The 18,069-nt window shown below is 43.1% G+C and overlaps 1 protein-coding gene across 1 annotated transcript; it reads right to left on the bottom strand.

Moving 5' to 3' along the window:
- Positions 1-1,005: 1,005 nt before the first annotated feature.
- sox3 (SRY-box transcription factor 3) lies at positions 1,006-12,145 on the bottom strand. Its single transcript, XM_083685730.1, has 3 exons — positions 12,036-12,145; positions 7,956-8,066; positions 1,006-2,940 (listed from the first exon to the last, which is right to left on the bottom strand). The coding sequence occupies exon 3, from the start codon at positions 2,594-2,596 to the stop codon at positions 1,694-1,696; it is 903 nt and encodes a 300-aa protein (XP_083541856.1). The 5' UTR covers positions 2,597-2,940; positions 7,956-8,066; positions 12,036-12,145; the 3' UTR covers positions 1,006-1,693.
- Positions 12,146-18,069: the final 5,924 nt, after the last annotated feature.

Raw genomic sequence — 18,069 nt, 5'->3', positions numbered from 1 at the left:
TAAAGTATTATATTCTACCTCACTGAACAGGTGTATTATTCATGTTGGCTATAAGTACATTATATATGTTGAGGTGAAATGTTTATATATTGTGATCCAAAGTCAATATTGAATAAACTTTAGAATGACTTTGCTAAAGTCAACTGTTTGAAAAGGAGCGGTAAAAATTATTGGATTAAGTGAGAGCAAACATAGCTTTCACCTTAAAGTATCTGACACAACCATTCAACGACAACATTCAATTGAAACAATCATAGACCACATAAATAATCGACAAATATTAAATTCAAAAACTTCTAGTCAGAAACAAATTGATGCTATTGATCAGCTTGCATTTATTGTTGAGACAATATAATTGCAGTTAAATTCAGCACGAAGTAGCTTAATGTGACCTTTTATTTTGAAGCCCCTTTCACACAAAATGGTAGCAATTCATGAAACAGATGTCAATGCCTTCGTAATGCAACACAATAGCCTCAATGATATGTAATAACTCGCCTAAATGTTCAAGGGGAAAGTCCCCATGGCCCTGTAGTGATTTTACAAAACAGTGGCACGGCCAAGGCCTCCTGCAATTATTGAAATGTGTAAGTTTCACAAATATTAGGCCTATAGATCTATTTCTTAAGCGCTCAAATAAAACAAAGAGAAATAAGTGAAAATATGCACTTAATAAAAAGTACATTTAATAAGTAGCCTAACGTAAAGCACTTTAGACTTGTGTTGTGTTGTGTCAATATGTATTCTACCGATTAAGACGGAAATTTTGAGTTAAACAGGATGGTGTTCATCCGGCCTGTTTGAGCATTCTTCACACTTCGTTTGACACATCGCCCAAGATAATCACTTTGCTTTTCAATTTTACGCTCAGTTCATTCTAAGGAGGCATCTCCTATGATACCAGATTTTACCCATCAGACCTCATTTAACACTGCCTAGACGAATTCAATTCAGGTGCTACATATCCCACACAACAATGAAAAAAGACATTGCTGGAGTCAGTAATCATGTTTCGTACAAATTTATTCATCATTTAAGAATAGAGGATGGTCTTAAAATAAGTAGAAACGTCAGTTTAAATAAAACTCTTCGCCCATGATATAGGTTACTGTCAAAACATCACAGAGAAGAACATTTAACAAAACAAAAATGGAACATTTTAACATGACGCACAGAGGGTTCACAAGCTTAAAAAAAAAATACTATAAATAAACTTGCGCTTGCGACCCGCACAGTCTTACATTTCATTAAAACCAACGGTCATGAAGAAAAAGTCTACAAGGATTTGGACACAGCCGACACAAAATTGACATTCTACAAATTAAGTGTAAACATTTATGAACCCACTCCATCCAGCTTTTCTGAAATACAACAGCCTCTTCATGAGGCCACATGCCTTTTTCATAGAGAGAAAATATGATGGCATCATTAAAATATAGAAGTCAAAATCTTCTACACAAGTTGATTGCTTATACTCATGATAAAAGCCGCTTTGCAATGCAATTTACTCTGTTGGGCTCAACATTCAGTTTCAGTCCAGGATATGTAGTCTTAAAATGCTTTAATATGGACAACTCATTGAGAAAATAAAATTTCATTTTTTAAAACAAAACTACTGAACGTCGATTCTTTTATCAATCAAAATGTTCAAGTATCCGAAGTACTCAAGTTTGTATAGTCTTTTTTTTTCTTTTTAAATGTGGGTTAGGGGTAGCGTTCCGTTCACGCCAGTCCCCGCGGTCTGATAGTGTGGATGTACACTGTGTAACCGACTAGCCTGCAGGGAAGAGTGATCAGAGCCGTCTCCTCCGGGAGGCAGGTACATACTGATCATATCCCTCAGGTCACCCAAACACGCTCTCTGGGAGTGGGAGGTAATTGCCGGAGGTGGTGAGCTCGGCTCGGTCTTGCACACGGAAGCCATGGAGCCCAAGCCCATGGCGCTGGAAGTCTGCTGCGTGTATGCTGGGGACATGGACATGCTGTACGTGGACGCTGCGTTCATGTAGGTCTGCGCTGAGGACATCATGGGGTACTGGAGCCCCGCCATCTCATACCGGTGCATCTGCTGGATTTGGGGGCTGTTCATGCTGTGATGCTGAGGGTAGGCCAGCTGGTCCTGCATGAGGGAGTAAGCACTGTTTGTCCAGCCATTCATGTGAGCGTAACTGTCCATCCGCTGCCCCACCGAGACACCGCCGTTGACAGCATTGGCACCTGGCGCCAGGAGTCCTCCAGGCAAAGAATACTTGTCTTTCTTGAGCAGGGTCTTGGTCTTCCTGCGGGGACGGTATTTATAATCCGGATGCTCCTTCATGTGCATGGCGCGGAGACGCTTGGCCTCATCGATGAAGGGTCTCTTTTCGGCGTCGGTCAAAAGTTTCCAGTCTGCACCGAGCCGCTTGCTGATCTCCGAATTGTGCATTTTAGGGTTCTCTTGCGCCATCTTTCTCCGCTGTCCACGGGACCACACCATGAAGGCATTCATAGGCCGCTTCACCCGGTCCTGGTCATTGGCACTGTTGTTCTTTGCGCCCGCGGCAGAATTGGACTGCGGCAGTGGGCTCTTTATCTCGGTTTCCATCATGTTATACATTCAAACGACTTTTAAATGTTCACTCTCAGGCGCGGAAAAAGTTTAACAAAATACCCTCAAAAGACAAGGAGAGGTAGAAGTAGTACTAACCAGTCTCATAGGAGGAAAAAAGTTGTTCTGTCAAAAGAAGCTGAAATGATGTTTGCCAGGTGCTTCCAATTTCTCTCCGTTCGCCCTGTTCTCCCCAGCTCTGAGACAGAACTCTGCAAACTTGTCCGCCAGCCTCAGCTGTTAATAGTGCCCTGGCCATGTGATTTGATTGACAGCATAACAATGAGGTGCCTCCCGACCAATCACAGCAGTGCTTCCCATCCACCGTCTAACGAATTGAGTTGGACAGCGCTCTATTTTGGGTAAGAGTTATGGAGAGAGATAGACAATGTGTTATACATAGGATAACACTATTTAAAGATTATTAAATGGAATTATAAAAAATATCTATACAAATTAGACAAAATACCATATGACAGTCTATGTCCATCGGCTCAGATGTTACAACAAAAGTATAACAACAAAACATCATATTATGGTTAACTTGCTGAAACAAACGGAACGGCGCAGGCATAAGACGAATACACCTGATGGATCTACAAATCAATTATCTTGTTGGTAAACAGATTATCATATAAAATGTTTAGTGCCACAATCATGAAAAATCGCAAAAAAACGAAACCTGGGCCATGCATATAAGGCGTCTCTCCTCGTCAATTAATTCTGGCAAATCATGATCGTATTGAGTGCAGGTGCGCGTGCGTATTATCACACTTTGGGAATGGTTTTCGATTGAGAATAAAGTCGGAAATCAAATAATCCTCTTCAAGTGCTAATATGGAGGCGGAGTTCCAATAAGCCTGTAGAAAGTCTTAAATGAGTGCAAGCCAAATAAAGTGGTAGAAAAGGCAGAAAAGTGGTATTATGCACAGCTTTCATTCCTGAATTTCATTAATGTAATCACAATTGATTTCTTAAATAGACATATCGACTCAAACTGATGAATAGGCTACAATTTCAACCTGAACAGGGTGCTTAATATTAGTATTTTGTATTACAAAGGTTTGTTGTAGGCTTGGCTACATTGTTTAAACATACTTCTCAATGTGAATCTTTATTTAATGTCGCCTGCATGAATGTAGACGATTGTCTATAGTTTATTCCGGGTTCTTTATATTATAACTTATTTTTTCAGGTTGAAGTAAACTCAGAACTTTGTCTCGTAGACTAGATTGGGACTGGCACGGTGGTGGAAGTCAAGAACTTGATACATCGACGACCTCTTGTGGAGAGGATTGCTTACAGCTCTACAACAAATTCGCTGGGAAGTTTATTTTTAGCAAAGTTTGACTGTCTTAGCATTGAAATGAATATTCTTATAGAAATTACCTTCTCGCGAAATTCGACAGCTCCTGACCACTAAATGTTTTCACTCCGCGGTGCTAACTGTTATTAAAATGGTTACCGAGGCGGAGAGTCCCTGATTAACATGTGTTTCTCACAAACGACCCGAAACGCACAGCTCCTGTTTAGGAACCGAAGTTAGATTCTCTCGCAACCCGCAGGCAAACTTTACACCTGCTAATGATTACAAGCATCGCCCATCGAAAACAGCGTCAATTAACACCGTCGCCACTCAATATTAAGAAGCCTACCAAAGACTGTGAGCGATTTAACGATTTGAATATGCACGAATGAGGGAATTCTTTATGCCACTCCTCTCAGAAGATCCACATTTCACCGTTGTCTTACTTCTTACTTCTTCTACTAAGTTTAATGTTCCAGTATATTGCATTTCAGAATAAAAAGTGAAAAGCTGAATTATTGGAAAATGATTCTGAATAATGATGCTAATGTCTATTTATTTCTAAACTAAATAATTGTTATGGATCAGATAATCTGTCATAGACAAACTAAATATGGTGCCTCTCTGTTGAATTAGAGCAATTAAATCCATTGCAATATGCAAGGAAAATATAGAAATGCACCCAGTCTATATTTGACTAATGACAAAGTCCTTGCATTTCTGCAAGAGAAATGTTCTGTCAACTGCCTATATTCAATGTTGTTGTATATACTCTGCGTATGAAAAGCAAATCTAAAAGGAACGCAGCTCATGATTGTCACTCATCCAGAATCAAATAAACGCATTGATTTACGTCGATGTCAATTAATTGAAAAGAAACATCACCCCATGATTTTAAAGGCATAAAAGATGCATTTTCATTGGTCTGTCATTAACAGAGCAGGGACATAAGCTAACCCCTAATTAGTGCCTGGGTTAACCCATCTAAATCTGTGAAACCAGTTATTTGTTTATCTGGGTAGATCCAAAAACTGATCCGCTTGTAATCTTCTTATGGAAATTGACCAGACAGCAGGAAAAAAGGAAAACTAGAAGTTACCCGGGGCTCGGTAATGAGGGCCTCTGTGCACCTAATTTCCTAATTAACGAAAGCGGAGGACGAGGAGGACCACCAGCAAAGCCTGCCAGTGTTCGGCCTCAGCGAGCTCCAGGCCCCACGGGCCTCATAGGGCAGCGTCACGGCTGCAAAATTGCCTTGGTTGAAAGTGCATGTGGGAAATGTGTGAATCGTATAGAGTAGCCTAATGTGCAAAGATCATGGCATATGAACGCTAGGCATGTCTTTGTGTTTGTTTTTTTGCACGATATTTTTTTAACAGGACATTCGTTATCTCACTGATAATTAGTAGGCCTTTTGGTGCAGACCAGTGGATGCAGCACAGGTCTACAATTTCAATTCAATCTTTAAAAACATCCAATCTTTAAAATATAATTTACTACTGTGCTACTTAGGGAGTTTTACTTTACCAAAAAATAGACCACAGGCCAAATATTTATATTACAGAAAAGCACATTGTGATCTGTTATTCTGTGATCTGTTATTATGTCAACTTTACCCTCAACTTAATCAACTATAGCAGCAACAATTGGTCAACTCCTCCGATTCAAAGTCAAGTAAACTTGGGCAACTCTCTGAAGAATTAATTTGAATTCAATTAAAATAATTTACCATATTATAGCCGAAAGGTTTATTCTAAAAATGTTGTTGTTGTACTGTTGTGCAAAATTAATAGGCTACTGTCAAAATGAATAACTATGATATACCATTCAGTATCGGATAATGCAGACTAATTTAACTTGATAATGAGTAGAAAATAAACAACTTAATAGTAGGAAAATTGCAGAAAGGAGTTTGTACTATACAGGTATAATGAGCAGTGATATGTGCGAAAGGCGTTAGGGGAATTAAAATTCATTCTACTTCGGTATAATTGACACACAAGGTGCACCTTTAAAAGGAAATGCAGTTAATCAATGTCCGTATGCAAGCCTGTGTGAATGGAGCTTTTGGTCATAGAAATTGAATTCATGACGGACAATGTGCTGGAGCAAAGCTGCAAGACGCGTTGAAAACTTAATATCCTTAAGGCCTAATATCCCCCCTGAAAGAGTCCTATTTAGACGTGGCCGTTTATTTGCTTTTATAATTGAAAATAAGGGTGATTTGCTTTAAAAAGCTCTATTTAGATGGAGTAAGATATTTGCGTAATTCATCTCGCCTATGAATGAGCTGATTAACATTTATTGTGGATGGTTGTTGTTTACGATTTTGTAGAAGACCAGGCTCATATGTTGGATATGTGATGTACAGGCCAGTTTTCCGTTTAATACATAAGATAAAAATGTAAGTTTGCCCTGGGAAAATATGGATAGCACCTCAAACGGACTATAGGCTACACCATTGCTTTAGATGTCCATTTAAACCCCACAGCCTCTAGAATCAATAACTTTTTTGTTTCAGCTCAGTGACTGCGGACAAGGCCTTTGAGAAACAGTAATTAACCAAGAATGGGTTTTCAATTACAGCCACAATAGAGACTGTCTCATTAAGATTTGCATGATTTTTGGACCAGGAATGCAAATGAAGATGCAATTTACGCACGGTCTGCTGTTCCCATTGTGTCAACGTGAATGGTTGCGTCCTCCCTCGTTTCCACACAGGTAAAATAATATCCACGGGTCACTTAAAGGAAGGGCCGTACAGTGTCATTACCCTCGTTCATTGTAAGTCATAACATTTGAGCGAAGTCATGCTCCGGTATAGATGTTTAACGCTATTGCCATTACACTTAACAAATATATTCTAATGTGTTTAATGTCTGAAAGTAATGTAGGGTCATTACTGGCTGTGGAATCATTTTAGCCTCTAATCACATTATGCCACAGTTGACATGAACAAATGACGGTGACAACAAGCTCACGGCTTTCAATTATCCAAATTCAACATTTTGCAGTGCTAAACCATTTTTCCTAAGGAAACGATGATAACTCACGAGAATGGTATAGGCCTACCCTACATTTCGTTTTCTCTTGTGTGTATAAAACGAAAGGTAGGTTATACATTTCACTAACAGTGCATTTATGAAGATGAACCTATCTATCCCTAAAAGTGCGACACTTCGCAAACTGCATTGGCAACGGATGCTCAGGGGAGAAGGCGCTGTATGATTAAAACCACTTCAATTTTTCACAAATAATATAGGTAACTAAATCTGAAACTGTTACAAGTCTATAGCACTTTAAACATCAAGTATTACAAATAAATACAACTTATGTTTGACGGTGTGAAAGTGTTTTAAGTACGCATTCAAAAAGGTTCGAAATGCGGAAGTATGTTTTCTTATCGTAGCGGTATGTCACACACCACTTGGTTAATAACTGTTCCCAGGCGCGCAGCAACTTTAATCTACATCGCTGCAGCGTAACAGCTCGAGAACAAATCGTTGGCGAGAGTGAGCGTTAAACCGTGATTAATTCCTGCATGGTTCATTTAGTAAACATATAATCAACATTTATCTGTTGCCTTTCACACACTGTCATTAACCCCATAACAAGGTTTGCGTGCCGATACCATTAAGTTATATAGATTTTAGAAACATGTATGCCGAATATATGGAGGAAAAATTTACTTCGAAACAAAAAAAAGACAGCTCTCACTTTCTCTTACAAAGGACAGAGCTATATTCATCACGAGTAGACACATGCGCAGAACAGAAAGTCTAACAGCTCCAAAACATTTGGCCATTTCAGGCCAGCTAATTCAACTGCTTTCTTCTTGCATCACTGCTCCAGACCTCACAGGCTGGGTGTAAAGGAGGGTTGGCATCAGGGGATGGGAGGAATGAAACGCTGACCCTGGATTGGTGTTCTTCACTCGGTACCATTTACATATCCCTGGTTCCCTCGTGGCAGATGTTTACTGTTACTATTGCCAAGTAGCCTTGGACTAATTAATTAATTATGAGACCTGGGTGATGGAAGACAGCACCCTATTCAACTCACCAAGTGTTGGATTGTGAAAACTGAATAGCATGTCTTCCTACAGGGCCATCCATGGCATAGAAACCTCTGCCAGCCAGTCAGTCATTGGATGCGAGGGTCTTTCATTCACACCTTCAAAAAGAACCAAAACAAACATAACCTTAATTTTTCCTTTTTCACAAGGACTAAAGGTGCTTTAGTGTTGTGTTACACATATGTCAGGACTAATGGAGAGAGGTGCATTCTTGCCACCGCTTTTGCAGAGTTTTCATTGCAGCCGTGAGGCTCGGCCCCGACCCAGAAGTGTTATGTCCCTACTCACCACCCAACTGGCCACCTTGTTGGCTTCTTATGGTAAGGAATGTCCATCCCAATTCAGGCAAAGACAACATGCAACATGCTATTTACCTCCTGTAGCTGTCTGAGAAGAATGCCTGAAACAGCAGCCTCTTTTTTCCCTAGCAGCCCAAGCATGTCCTTCTTCATTATGTTCCAGTGTGAGCAGGGCCGGGCCAAGGCTGCTGACACGGACCCTGGTGTAATCTCTTTAACCCACCACTGTCACCAGCAGACAAGGCGTGACCATCCAACACTCTCCCACCTCCATCTCACTTAGCCAAGGGAGAGGTCTGAGGCTTGCCACATATCTCTCTGTGTAGTTCTCTTACTTACTGGCCCCTTGCACAAACACATTTTCTCAAGCACACTTAAAAAAACACACACACACACACACACACACACACACACACACACACACATACACACACACACACACACACACACACTCTCTCTCTCTCTTACCACATATCTCTAGATGCAATCTAACCATCATAAAGCTGAAACTGTAGTTTAGCTGCTTTTAAGATTATTTCATATGGGAGGCAGAGACATTAAATGAGTACCTTGAGGAACTCTTTGAGTAAGAGATGCATTTGTCAGGGATTATGAACCGATGAAGCTAAACGTGAGTGAGCAAAAAGGCATTACGGAGGAGGCATTTGAAATGAATATCCAATCTTTATTTGCTCCCTGAAACACATTTTCAATATATTTTACTTTTAGTTTAAAAAAAAAAAACATTTGGTATATGATGCGTTAAATGAAAAAAAGAAAAACTGAATTACCCTGAATTATAAACTCATAACCATTGAAAGCTAATTTTAATTCAGGTTCAATTAAGCAGAAAATTTCAATAAATATGGTTTTGCTTCTGAGCCACTGAGTCAAGCTGCATGTTCCGACCCATTGTCTTAGAATGAAGATGTAACATGATCACCTCTGTGCTTGCTTGAGAGAAAATTCTCTTGCTGCAAACTTCCTCAACTGAAAAAGCCCCTCAGACTAAAATCTGTAATCTCTGTAATCTCTACTGACCCTAAAGATAAATAACATCCATCTCCTGTCTGAGTGGTCTGTGGGCGTGCTTCTGTACTCTTGTGTATGCCCCTCAGGAGGGAGAAGAGTGGCAAGGGCCACATGCAAACAGCACAAAAGCTGTGTATAGATATGGAAGGGTACGTACAATATACTTAATGTCATTGTTCCTTCCCAGGCCGTTAAGGTTATAACATAAACCCTGTCTTCAGGCAGATGCCATCCTGTTTAGCAGGATGTCCCCTGTAAATCAAATGTTAAGAGCCACTTCTACATGATCATTTTAAAGACTGTTATTGCCTGCTGGGCTAATTACAGCACTCATTATTTTCCATGTATCTTTTGAATCATTGCCATGTTCTACAGTTTCCCCAAAACAATGGAAACTTTCTCCTTTTTTTGTTTGGGAGAAAGTGCTGAATCGTCACTTTTTGCTTTGCGCCGTGCCCTAGCAAGCGGCTGGCTTTTGTTTTAACCATAATTGAGATCCCACTAATCTAGCCCCTTTTAAAAAATGAAACAGTCTCTTTGTGGAGCCTTCATTAGTTAAGATAATATTGTGAGAATGCGCAATTAATTTGCAGAGTGTATCTTTAATTAATTAAATAAACCCAATTTTGTAATATGATTAATACCATGAAGTTGTTATCTGTATTTTCCCCAAAAATGAATATGTAATGGGAATACTTTGTGCATTAATTGCAGAAACTGAGGCTTTTACAGTAGCTAAGGCTGGGTGAGGTAATTACAAAAGGTAATTCATTAAATCCTTTTAAAAAAAGAAACAAACAAGTATAAATTGATATATTAATCATGAGCGTCATTACGCCTAATCTACGAGTGATTTGGATGAAAATGACAAATCTCTGTTGCGCGCCAAGCACTTGATAATGGAGATAGTGGTCATAAATTTAGTCTCAGTCAAGGTCTCATTAAAAGAGGCATAATTTAATTAAGGAGTTAGCCATCGCCCTCCAAATATATTAATTACCTTGAGCGTGACGAGATGAATTTGGCGATTACTGATGATTTCATTACAGCCAGTGTTCTGAGTGCAGCACAAACTAAGGTGGGAAACTGGGCGTGTTGACAGGATAATGGATTGGGTGGCCTGGGATGAGGGTGGTCACCTTGCCTGAGGTAAAAGAGGTGAGCTCCGTCTGAGAGGCGGGACAAAGGGGAGGACTGTGCCGCCGGACCTCCAGAGGTAGCGACACATCAACTCACGACTGAGCCGAGAGATCGTAGAGGAAGTACTGTAGCATGTCCACTGCAAGCATGAATACATGAGCACATGCTGTAAGCATAGCCTCCACATACTGCAAGGTTATTTTGCTATGAGGATATCATGCATATTGACAAGATTGCACAAAGCATATAACACTGAGAGATGAGTACTAAAATGTTTGAAATATAGCTACCGCACACAATATTAAGCCCCAATATGTCCACCAAATAATTATACATTTTCTATGTCAACCCACCTTAAAGCAGATTAGATTCTGTAACTGTCCGGTAGAAGGTTTTAAGAGAAAGCTCTAAATAAGGACTATGAATAAATGTCCAGTCGTGGATGTCATGGTGTGCTTTGTGGCCTGTGTAGGAAATGTGTGCACAGTGGATTTCTCAAGGAGGGTCTCAAAATGACACATACTTTGTGCATATGGGGGTGCTGACTTGAATTGTAATGCCTTCAGACAACCACACGCACACACACGCACACGCACACGCACACGCACACACACACACACACACACACACACACACACACACACACACACACACACAGGGGTGAGATGAGTGCATCTAGAGAGGACAGCTCTATGCCCCAGAGACTGACGTGTCAATGGCAGATACAAGCTGTTGCTGCTGCGATGGAGGGGAGATGTCTCACAGAATAACCGCACTCTTCCCTGACAGCAGCACAAAGACATTAAGCTACCTCTAACTGGAGCAAGCTCTCGCTCTCTCTCTTTCATCCTCCACTTTCTTTCACTGATTCACTCACCAACGCAAACACAGACACATGTGCTTGTACAAACACATGATCAGCAACCCAAACACATGGAAGCACCCGTGCATGTTATGCATAAAGGGGTTGTACTATTCCTCATATAAAAAAAGATAAATTGTGACTAATGTTGTATTTGAAACCATGATTTATAATCATCTACATGTGATGGGTATTTCAATCCAATGAGTTTATTTATTTTTTATTTGCATAATGTATGTATGAATGTAGTAAATGTCTACAGACTGAACTGTGTAATACAATCATACACATAGCTACAGCATTGGGTTCATGTCAAAGTCTGTTATAATTAACATGTTCTAGTAGCCTAATTAATCAACTTGGCCTTGTCCAGATTGTGACCTGAATTTGTGCCTAATAACTAACTGTTTCACTGTGGACACACAATATGGCAGCTAGACCAACAGGTACCTTGGCAAAGAATCAGGGATATCTGTATCATCTTTAAAACCCTTACAATGCTTACTTGGTTTCTAATTAAATAAATGCATTCCTTCAAGAAGAATTTGTCAATAAAACATTGTGAATCATGAAGACTGCAACCACATTTCTATTTTTCAGCTGTACTGAACTGCAAAGAACTAGAGATCAGAACCCTGAACAGACCACCTAATACCATCTCCCTCTACACCACCCCCCCACTCTCCTTCCTCACGACTCCCCACCACCTCCAGAGATCTCTCAGAGAGACTCACCCAGCTCTCCCCGGCCCGAGGCTCCTGCTCTCCGTCACACACACCTTCAGCCGCTGCCAGACACCAGGGGCTGTGGCCGGGGCAGGGGGGGGGACCAGGACGGCCGCGCGGCGAGGACTGAGGAGGGACGGCTGCCCCAGCCCTAGACCCCGGCGACTGAGACTGGGGGGGGGGGGGGGGGGGGTGGCGGCCGCTCCCATCGCGGCAGAGAGAGAGAGCCCGGCGGGCGCCGAGCTGGTCTCGCGGTGCGCGCCGCAGCCGAGCCCTCCCTGCTCTGGGACCCATCTCATTCAGCCAAGATTGCTTCATACAAAAGTTGACAATGCACCAGTGAAAGCCATTGTTGATATTCAACATTTTTTAAATAGCTGAGCAGAATAGACAACATGGCAGGCCGCAAAACTTGGCAAGGGAAAACTGACCTGGAGCTTCCTGTTTGAAAGGGCTGTTGAGCTGGGGAGGAACGAGAGGCTCTCTGTATGAAAGCTGTGCCCGAGTGAAAAGAACACAAAAACAAAACGTCTCCAATCCCAGGAGAAGCCACTACAATGCTCTATGTGTGGCAGTAAGAGGACAATAACCTCTTCGGGTCAGACATATACTGTATCTGTGCTACCGAGGATGAATTACTAAAAAGTATTAAACAAAGCAATCCATGCCATCAGATCCATTTTACTGTAGTACGGGATATTGCATTTCAGAACTTCTAAGACCAACTCACCACTCATCTTTGCAAGTTATGTAAGCTTTAAACATTTCAATTATAATCAAAGAGTGATTACTGAGGTTAAGACCGTTAAAAAAGAAAAAATACTGCATTCACAATGTCATTACACAGACATATTGTACACTGGCATCTCTAATGTCCATAGAGATGGTGTCATGGAGAGCCGCCCATTTCTTGGATGTTGTTCTGATGATACTCCTTGACAGTTAATGGTGTTCTGTTTCCGTCTTTGTCACCCCTGACAACTGTGCAGATTGATATAGACATTTAAGAAGCCTTTAACCCACCCCCCCCCCCCCCCCCCCCCCCCATCTGTCAGAGCGTGGACCAATGAGGCTCTGTTAAGGAGCTCTGCTCACGTGCTCACCGAGGCAGAAATGGACAGTGAGTGTTATGGTATAGTATGATGAGTTTGTGTGTGTGCGTGTGTGTATGTGTGTGTGTGTGTGTGTGTGTGTGTGTGTGTGTGTGTGTTTGTGTGTGTGTGTGTGTGTGTGTGTGTGTGTGTGTGCCCTGAGGCAGGTTCCAATATTTAGTTTCATTTATGCCCGTGTCTCCAGGTGGAGGAGCGGGGAGGTTCAAGCTCCCAGTCTGTGATTAATGGGGATTGTAATGACCCTGGAGGAAACAGCTCTACTACCCGTGACCCCTCCCTTTGTGCTCTGTCAAGCCAGCACAACACAAACCACCCACATTTCATTCACTTCCATCCATATTGACCTATATGAGGAGATTGTGTGATTATTTTCAACTCAACCACATCCATTAGGGCATCCAAATAGAATCTTCCAACTGTTCTTTACAATAAAGTCTTGCTAATCTGCCGTTACCATTTCCTATGAACCATAAACAAAACAACAACAACAGCAACAACAACCACAACCACAACAACAGTGTAAGCATATTCAATACTGCAACCAACATAATAAACTAATGTCAAATGGAAATCCTATGAAACCAGATCTGTGTGTGTGCTCATGTATCACTTCTCCCCTGGAATACAGGTGAGGGGTAGGGGGTGGGTAGGGGGTGGGTAGGGGGGGACATTGTGGGGCTTGTTCTACCAAACAGTGTCTTCTCCTCCCATTCTCCCAGGCTGATCAGTGTGAGAGGGGGCTTTATCAGCCCAGGGAAACAGGACCAGTCTGGCCCATTGACATGGGGAGGGAGAGGTGGAGATGTATAATTATATTGATCAGGGAGAAATTACAGCTTTGAGTGAAGAGGCTGGGCCCGTATAATCTTACAGGTGTGTCAGGATTGGGCCAGAGCCAAGAGAGAAGGAGAGGGAGAAAAAAAGAGAGAGAGAGAGAGAGAGAGAGAGAGAGAGGGGTGGGAGGGTGAGAGAGAGAGAAAGAGAGAGAGAGAGAGAGAGGGGTGGGAGGTGAGAGAGAGAGAAAGAGAGAGAGAGAGGGGTGGTAGGGTGAGAGAGAGAGAAAGAGAGAGAGAGAGAGAGAGAGAGTGAGGCAGGGAACCTGCAGTGTCTTTACTGGAAATCCACGTAGGTTCCACCCATCACATGCTATTAGCTGCCATCAAAGCGCTAATTTTACTCTAGCATTACACCCGTCCCCCCCACCCCCACCGCCCCCCTCCCTCTCCCGCTGGGCTGGATGGCGCAGCCTGGTGGGAAAACGACATTCAATCCACCGGCCGCCCCATTCAGCCCAAATTGCCAAATGACAGCTCTCCGCCTCTCGGGTTTCGGGAAGTGAAAGGCACAAGCACCGGTGCCCGTCTGAGCCACAGTGAACAGGGTAACGGAGGGAGGGGGAGGTGTAGTAGGGGCGTAGGGCCAAGGAGTGGGTGGTGGGCTGGGGTAAAAGTCCCCTCTCCTCCCCATGTCAGTTCCCTGGTTCTGGTGTGCCGGGGCAGAGAAAAACAGGAGGAACAGAATGCCTGTTCAGCAGATCAAAGGAACTTCCCTGTGACCAGTGACAAGAGCTTACACTACCACCAGCACCACCGTCTGAGGTTCATACGCTGCTGATCGTAAAAATGTTTTAGTTTTCCCTTACAGCAGAATACAGCAGGGAGAGGGCGGACTGCTGTATTCTGCTGCAGTTCTGCTTCAGATAAACACACACGCTTGCATAGGCACGGGCCTGTATGGTCAGCTTTTCATACGAGGGAAGAACTTGGTCTTTCGTGGATCCTGTTCAGAGAGGATCTGGATTCATGGGATTAAAAACAACGTCTTCTTACCCTCAGCTCAGCTAACATTTACCATGAAGACAACATAAAGCCTCTCTGGTGGGGGAATAACAGACAAACATCCACTGTAAAGAGACACAAAACAGGTCTGGCAAGCATATGCAAGCACGCGTAGCACACATCCACACTGGCATAAACACACATGCACACAACAAAAGGAGGCCTTTCCTTAGCATTCTGCTGTGTGACACACAGGGAGAAGACACAGAACATATTGTGTTGGACACTAACTGGCCTCCCTGACTGAATGGTACTCTTACTGCTAATTAAGTACTAATGGCAGTTTCCCCTGCAGAGAATACTAATTAATGCTCTATTCTTCTCCTGGGTGAACGTGTACTCCAACACTGGTTAATGAGAGGAGGCAGGTATGTCTCTCCCCTGGTCCGGGGTAATAAGAGGACCATGGTGAGGTCTGGGAGCGTTGCGGTAAAGAGGGGGGCGTTTCCTGTACCCCTGCTCCAACAGACCCCCAGAGAAGACACACAAAGAGCACTGGTGGTGGTGAGAGGGCCCAAAGACTCCTGTAGTACGGCTTAAAGCACCTATAGAGTATGGCTTGAGGCCCCAGGGAGGCTGGTGGAGGTAGAAATCGGAGGGCAGGCTCATTGTAATGCCTGGAATGGATTGAGGAATGGTATCACGCGTGGTTACTACCATTCCTTAATCCACTCCATGAATTACAATGAGCCCGTCCTCCGATTTCTACCTCCAACAGCCTCCACTGATACCACCACTCCTCCTACATACACTGTATGTACATGTCAGATGAGGAGGAAATCTAGAGACAGGCACTGTGGCGAATCAATAGAAAAACATGAACAATACAAACTATGAATACCACACTTCACATATTGTAATATTGTTTTGTTTAAGGACATTGGGATTTGTAAAGATCCAGTACTTTCCCACATACAATAAATGAAAACGTACACAACCTTATCACTTCGTAAACAAACTCAAACATATGTCGAAAACCGGACAATGCCTCTGCATCTTAAATGAGGAAAATATCTCAATATTGAGTTTTACATATGGCTTGTAATGAACTGTCCGAACCCAATGGAATTGCAGTTGGAAACTGCTGATGTCTCAGAGAAAACGACTCCAGTTTGATATCGTTTTTACCTCGCTAAGCATATGCACATCTGAAAAATGAATAAATACATAACGTGTTTGGATGCAGACCGCCGGGGAATCAGATTCAAAGGGCTGAAGAAGAGTGTGTGAGTGCGTGCCTGTGCGTAAACACAGATTGAGGACGGTATTGGAATTACCTGAGTGAGATAATGGCAGTGCATTAGATTAACTTTCATTCCTTAAATGCAACACATTTAGGTAATCTTGTCCCCCAAAAACATGTCAATGCCTGAAAGGCCTCCCTCGCGCTATCAGGAGCCTCTGGTCCCCCACGCCGATGCAGCTGGCAAGGCGCTACCGCCGACTGTCAAAACGCAGCGCGAGATCTAGTTATAAAATAATTGAATTTTCATATCAGAGGGGACCAGAGTCCCGGCAGACAATAGGACTGCTGAGTCCCCTCTGATATTGGCTCAGGCCCTTTGCCATGCGCATGAAATCAGTATGTTAATGTTCCAGGGTTTTATTTTTTTAAGGGCACTTGTGCTCTCACAATGTACTACCGATGCGGTTTCAAAAAATTGCAACTATTGATAAGTAGGCAGCCAGCAACCCCTGGACCCCCCCCCCCCCCCCCCCACATGCAGTCCCCCACCTCCTTCCAGCCAAGCAAGGCTCCAGACATCCTCGCACCCCCATCCTACACCATTATTAAAATTGTAATTTATTTTTCTAAATCAGAATGACAGCTTGCTTTCTTTTCTCTGCAGCAGGCAGTGAATCACTGAGCTTTAATTACTTTCGTAACTTGCTGACCCTGTGAGCGCACGACTCCGTCGGAGAAAATGGGGCCTCCAACAAAGGCCTTCCACAGCCACAGCCGCCTCTGTTCATTTATAATGCAAGAATTTATCAAACTCTGGATTTTATAAGATTCTGTTAACATTTCACCTCCTATCTTTTCTCCACTCCCCTACAACTCCCATCCTTGCAGCAGCGGCTGCCCTGCACCCCCAATCTCCTGCACCCCCAATCCCCTGACCCCCCCAATCTCCTGACCCCCCCAATCTCCTGACCCCCCCTCCTGAAGGATTGGGTACACAGGGTAACTAAACAACATCATTCCAAAAGTGTGTGTGTGTGTGTGTGTGTGTGTGTGTGTGTGTGTGTGTGTGTGTGTGTGTGCGTGCGTGTGTGTGTGTGTGTGTGTGTGTGGGTGTGTGTGTGTGTGTGTGTGTGTGTGTGTGGGTGTGGGTGTGTGTGCTTATGTGTGTGTGTGTGTGTGTGTGTGCGTGTGTGTGTGTGTGTGTGTGTGTGTGTGTGTGGGTGTGTGTGTGTGGGTGTGTGTATGTGTGTGTGTGTGTGTGTGTGTGTGTGTGTGTGTGTGTGGGTGTGGGTGTGTGTGCTTATGTGTGTGCTTATGTGTGTTCATGTGTGTGCAAAGACAACAAGAGAGAGAGAGAGAGTCCCTCCAGAGGGCACAAGCTGGCCAGGGGTCATCCTATTCTCAGTAGCCCCCTCATATCCAGGCCATGGCCCCCACAGCAGGAAGACAGTGAGAACAGGGTCCAGGGCCACAAAGCAGAGATCAGCGGCAATGAATGCTGCACTTGATCACTGCACAGACCTTTGGCACACAGAGCTCAGGGTCAAGCCTCAGACGTGAAGGCAATTCAGAGTCTATAACAGAACTGGTCCCATTTCATCAGGTCCCATTTCTGACCGCGGGTCAAGCCAGGAGCTGATTTACTTGATGCTTCAAAAGCTAACTGCTGAGCCTGTCTCATATCATAAAACGAAACTCTATCAATGCCAGAAAAGATATCGATCGGGCCTATCAATGACTTTGAAGATGAACCGACAAAAAAAACATTTCATTTTCAGCTATTGCGCTTCTTTTTTTTAAACAGCTCTCTTTGTTGATAAAGAGTTCGGCAGTGTTTCTTGTTCGCTGAGCAGACCCCTATAGGTTCCCGTCCTGCCCGCCGTCTGTGTTATTAAAGCTGCTAATGT

The sequence above is a fragment of the Argentina silus genome (genome assembly GCF_951799395.1).
Source record: "Argentina silus genome assembly, chromosome: 15".
NCBI lineage: Eukaryota > Metazoa > Chordata > Actinopteri > Argentiniformes > Argentinidae > Argentina > Argentina silus.
The sequence above is the reverse complement of the archived record's forward strand: the minus strand, read 5'-3'. Positions and strand labels throughout refer to the sequence as shown.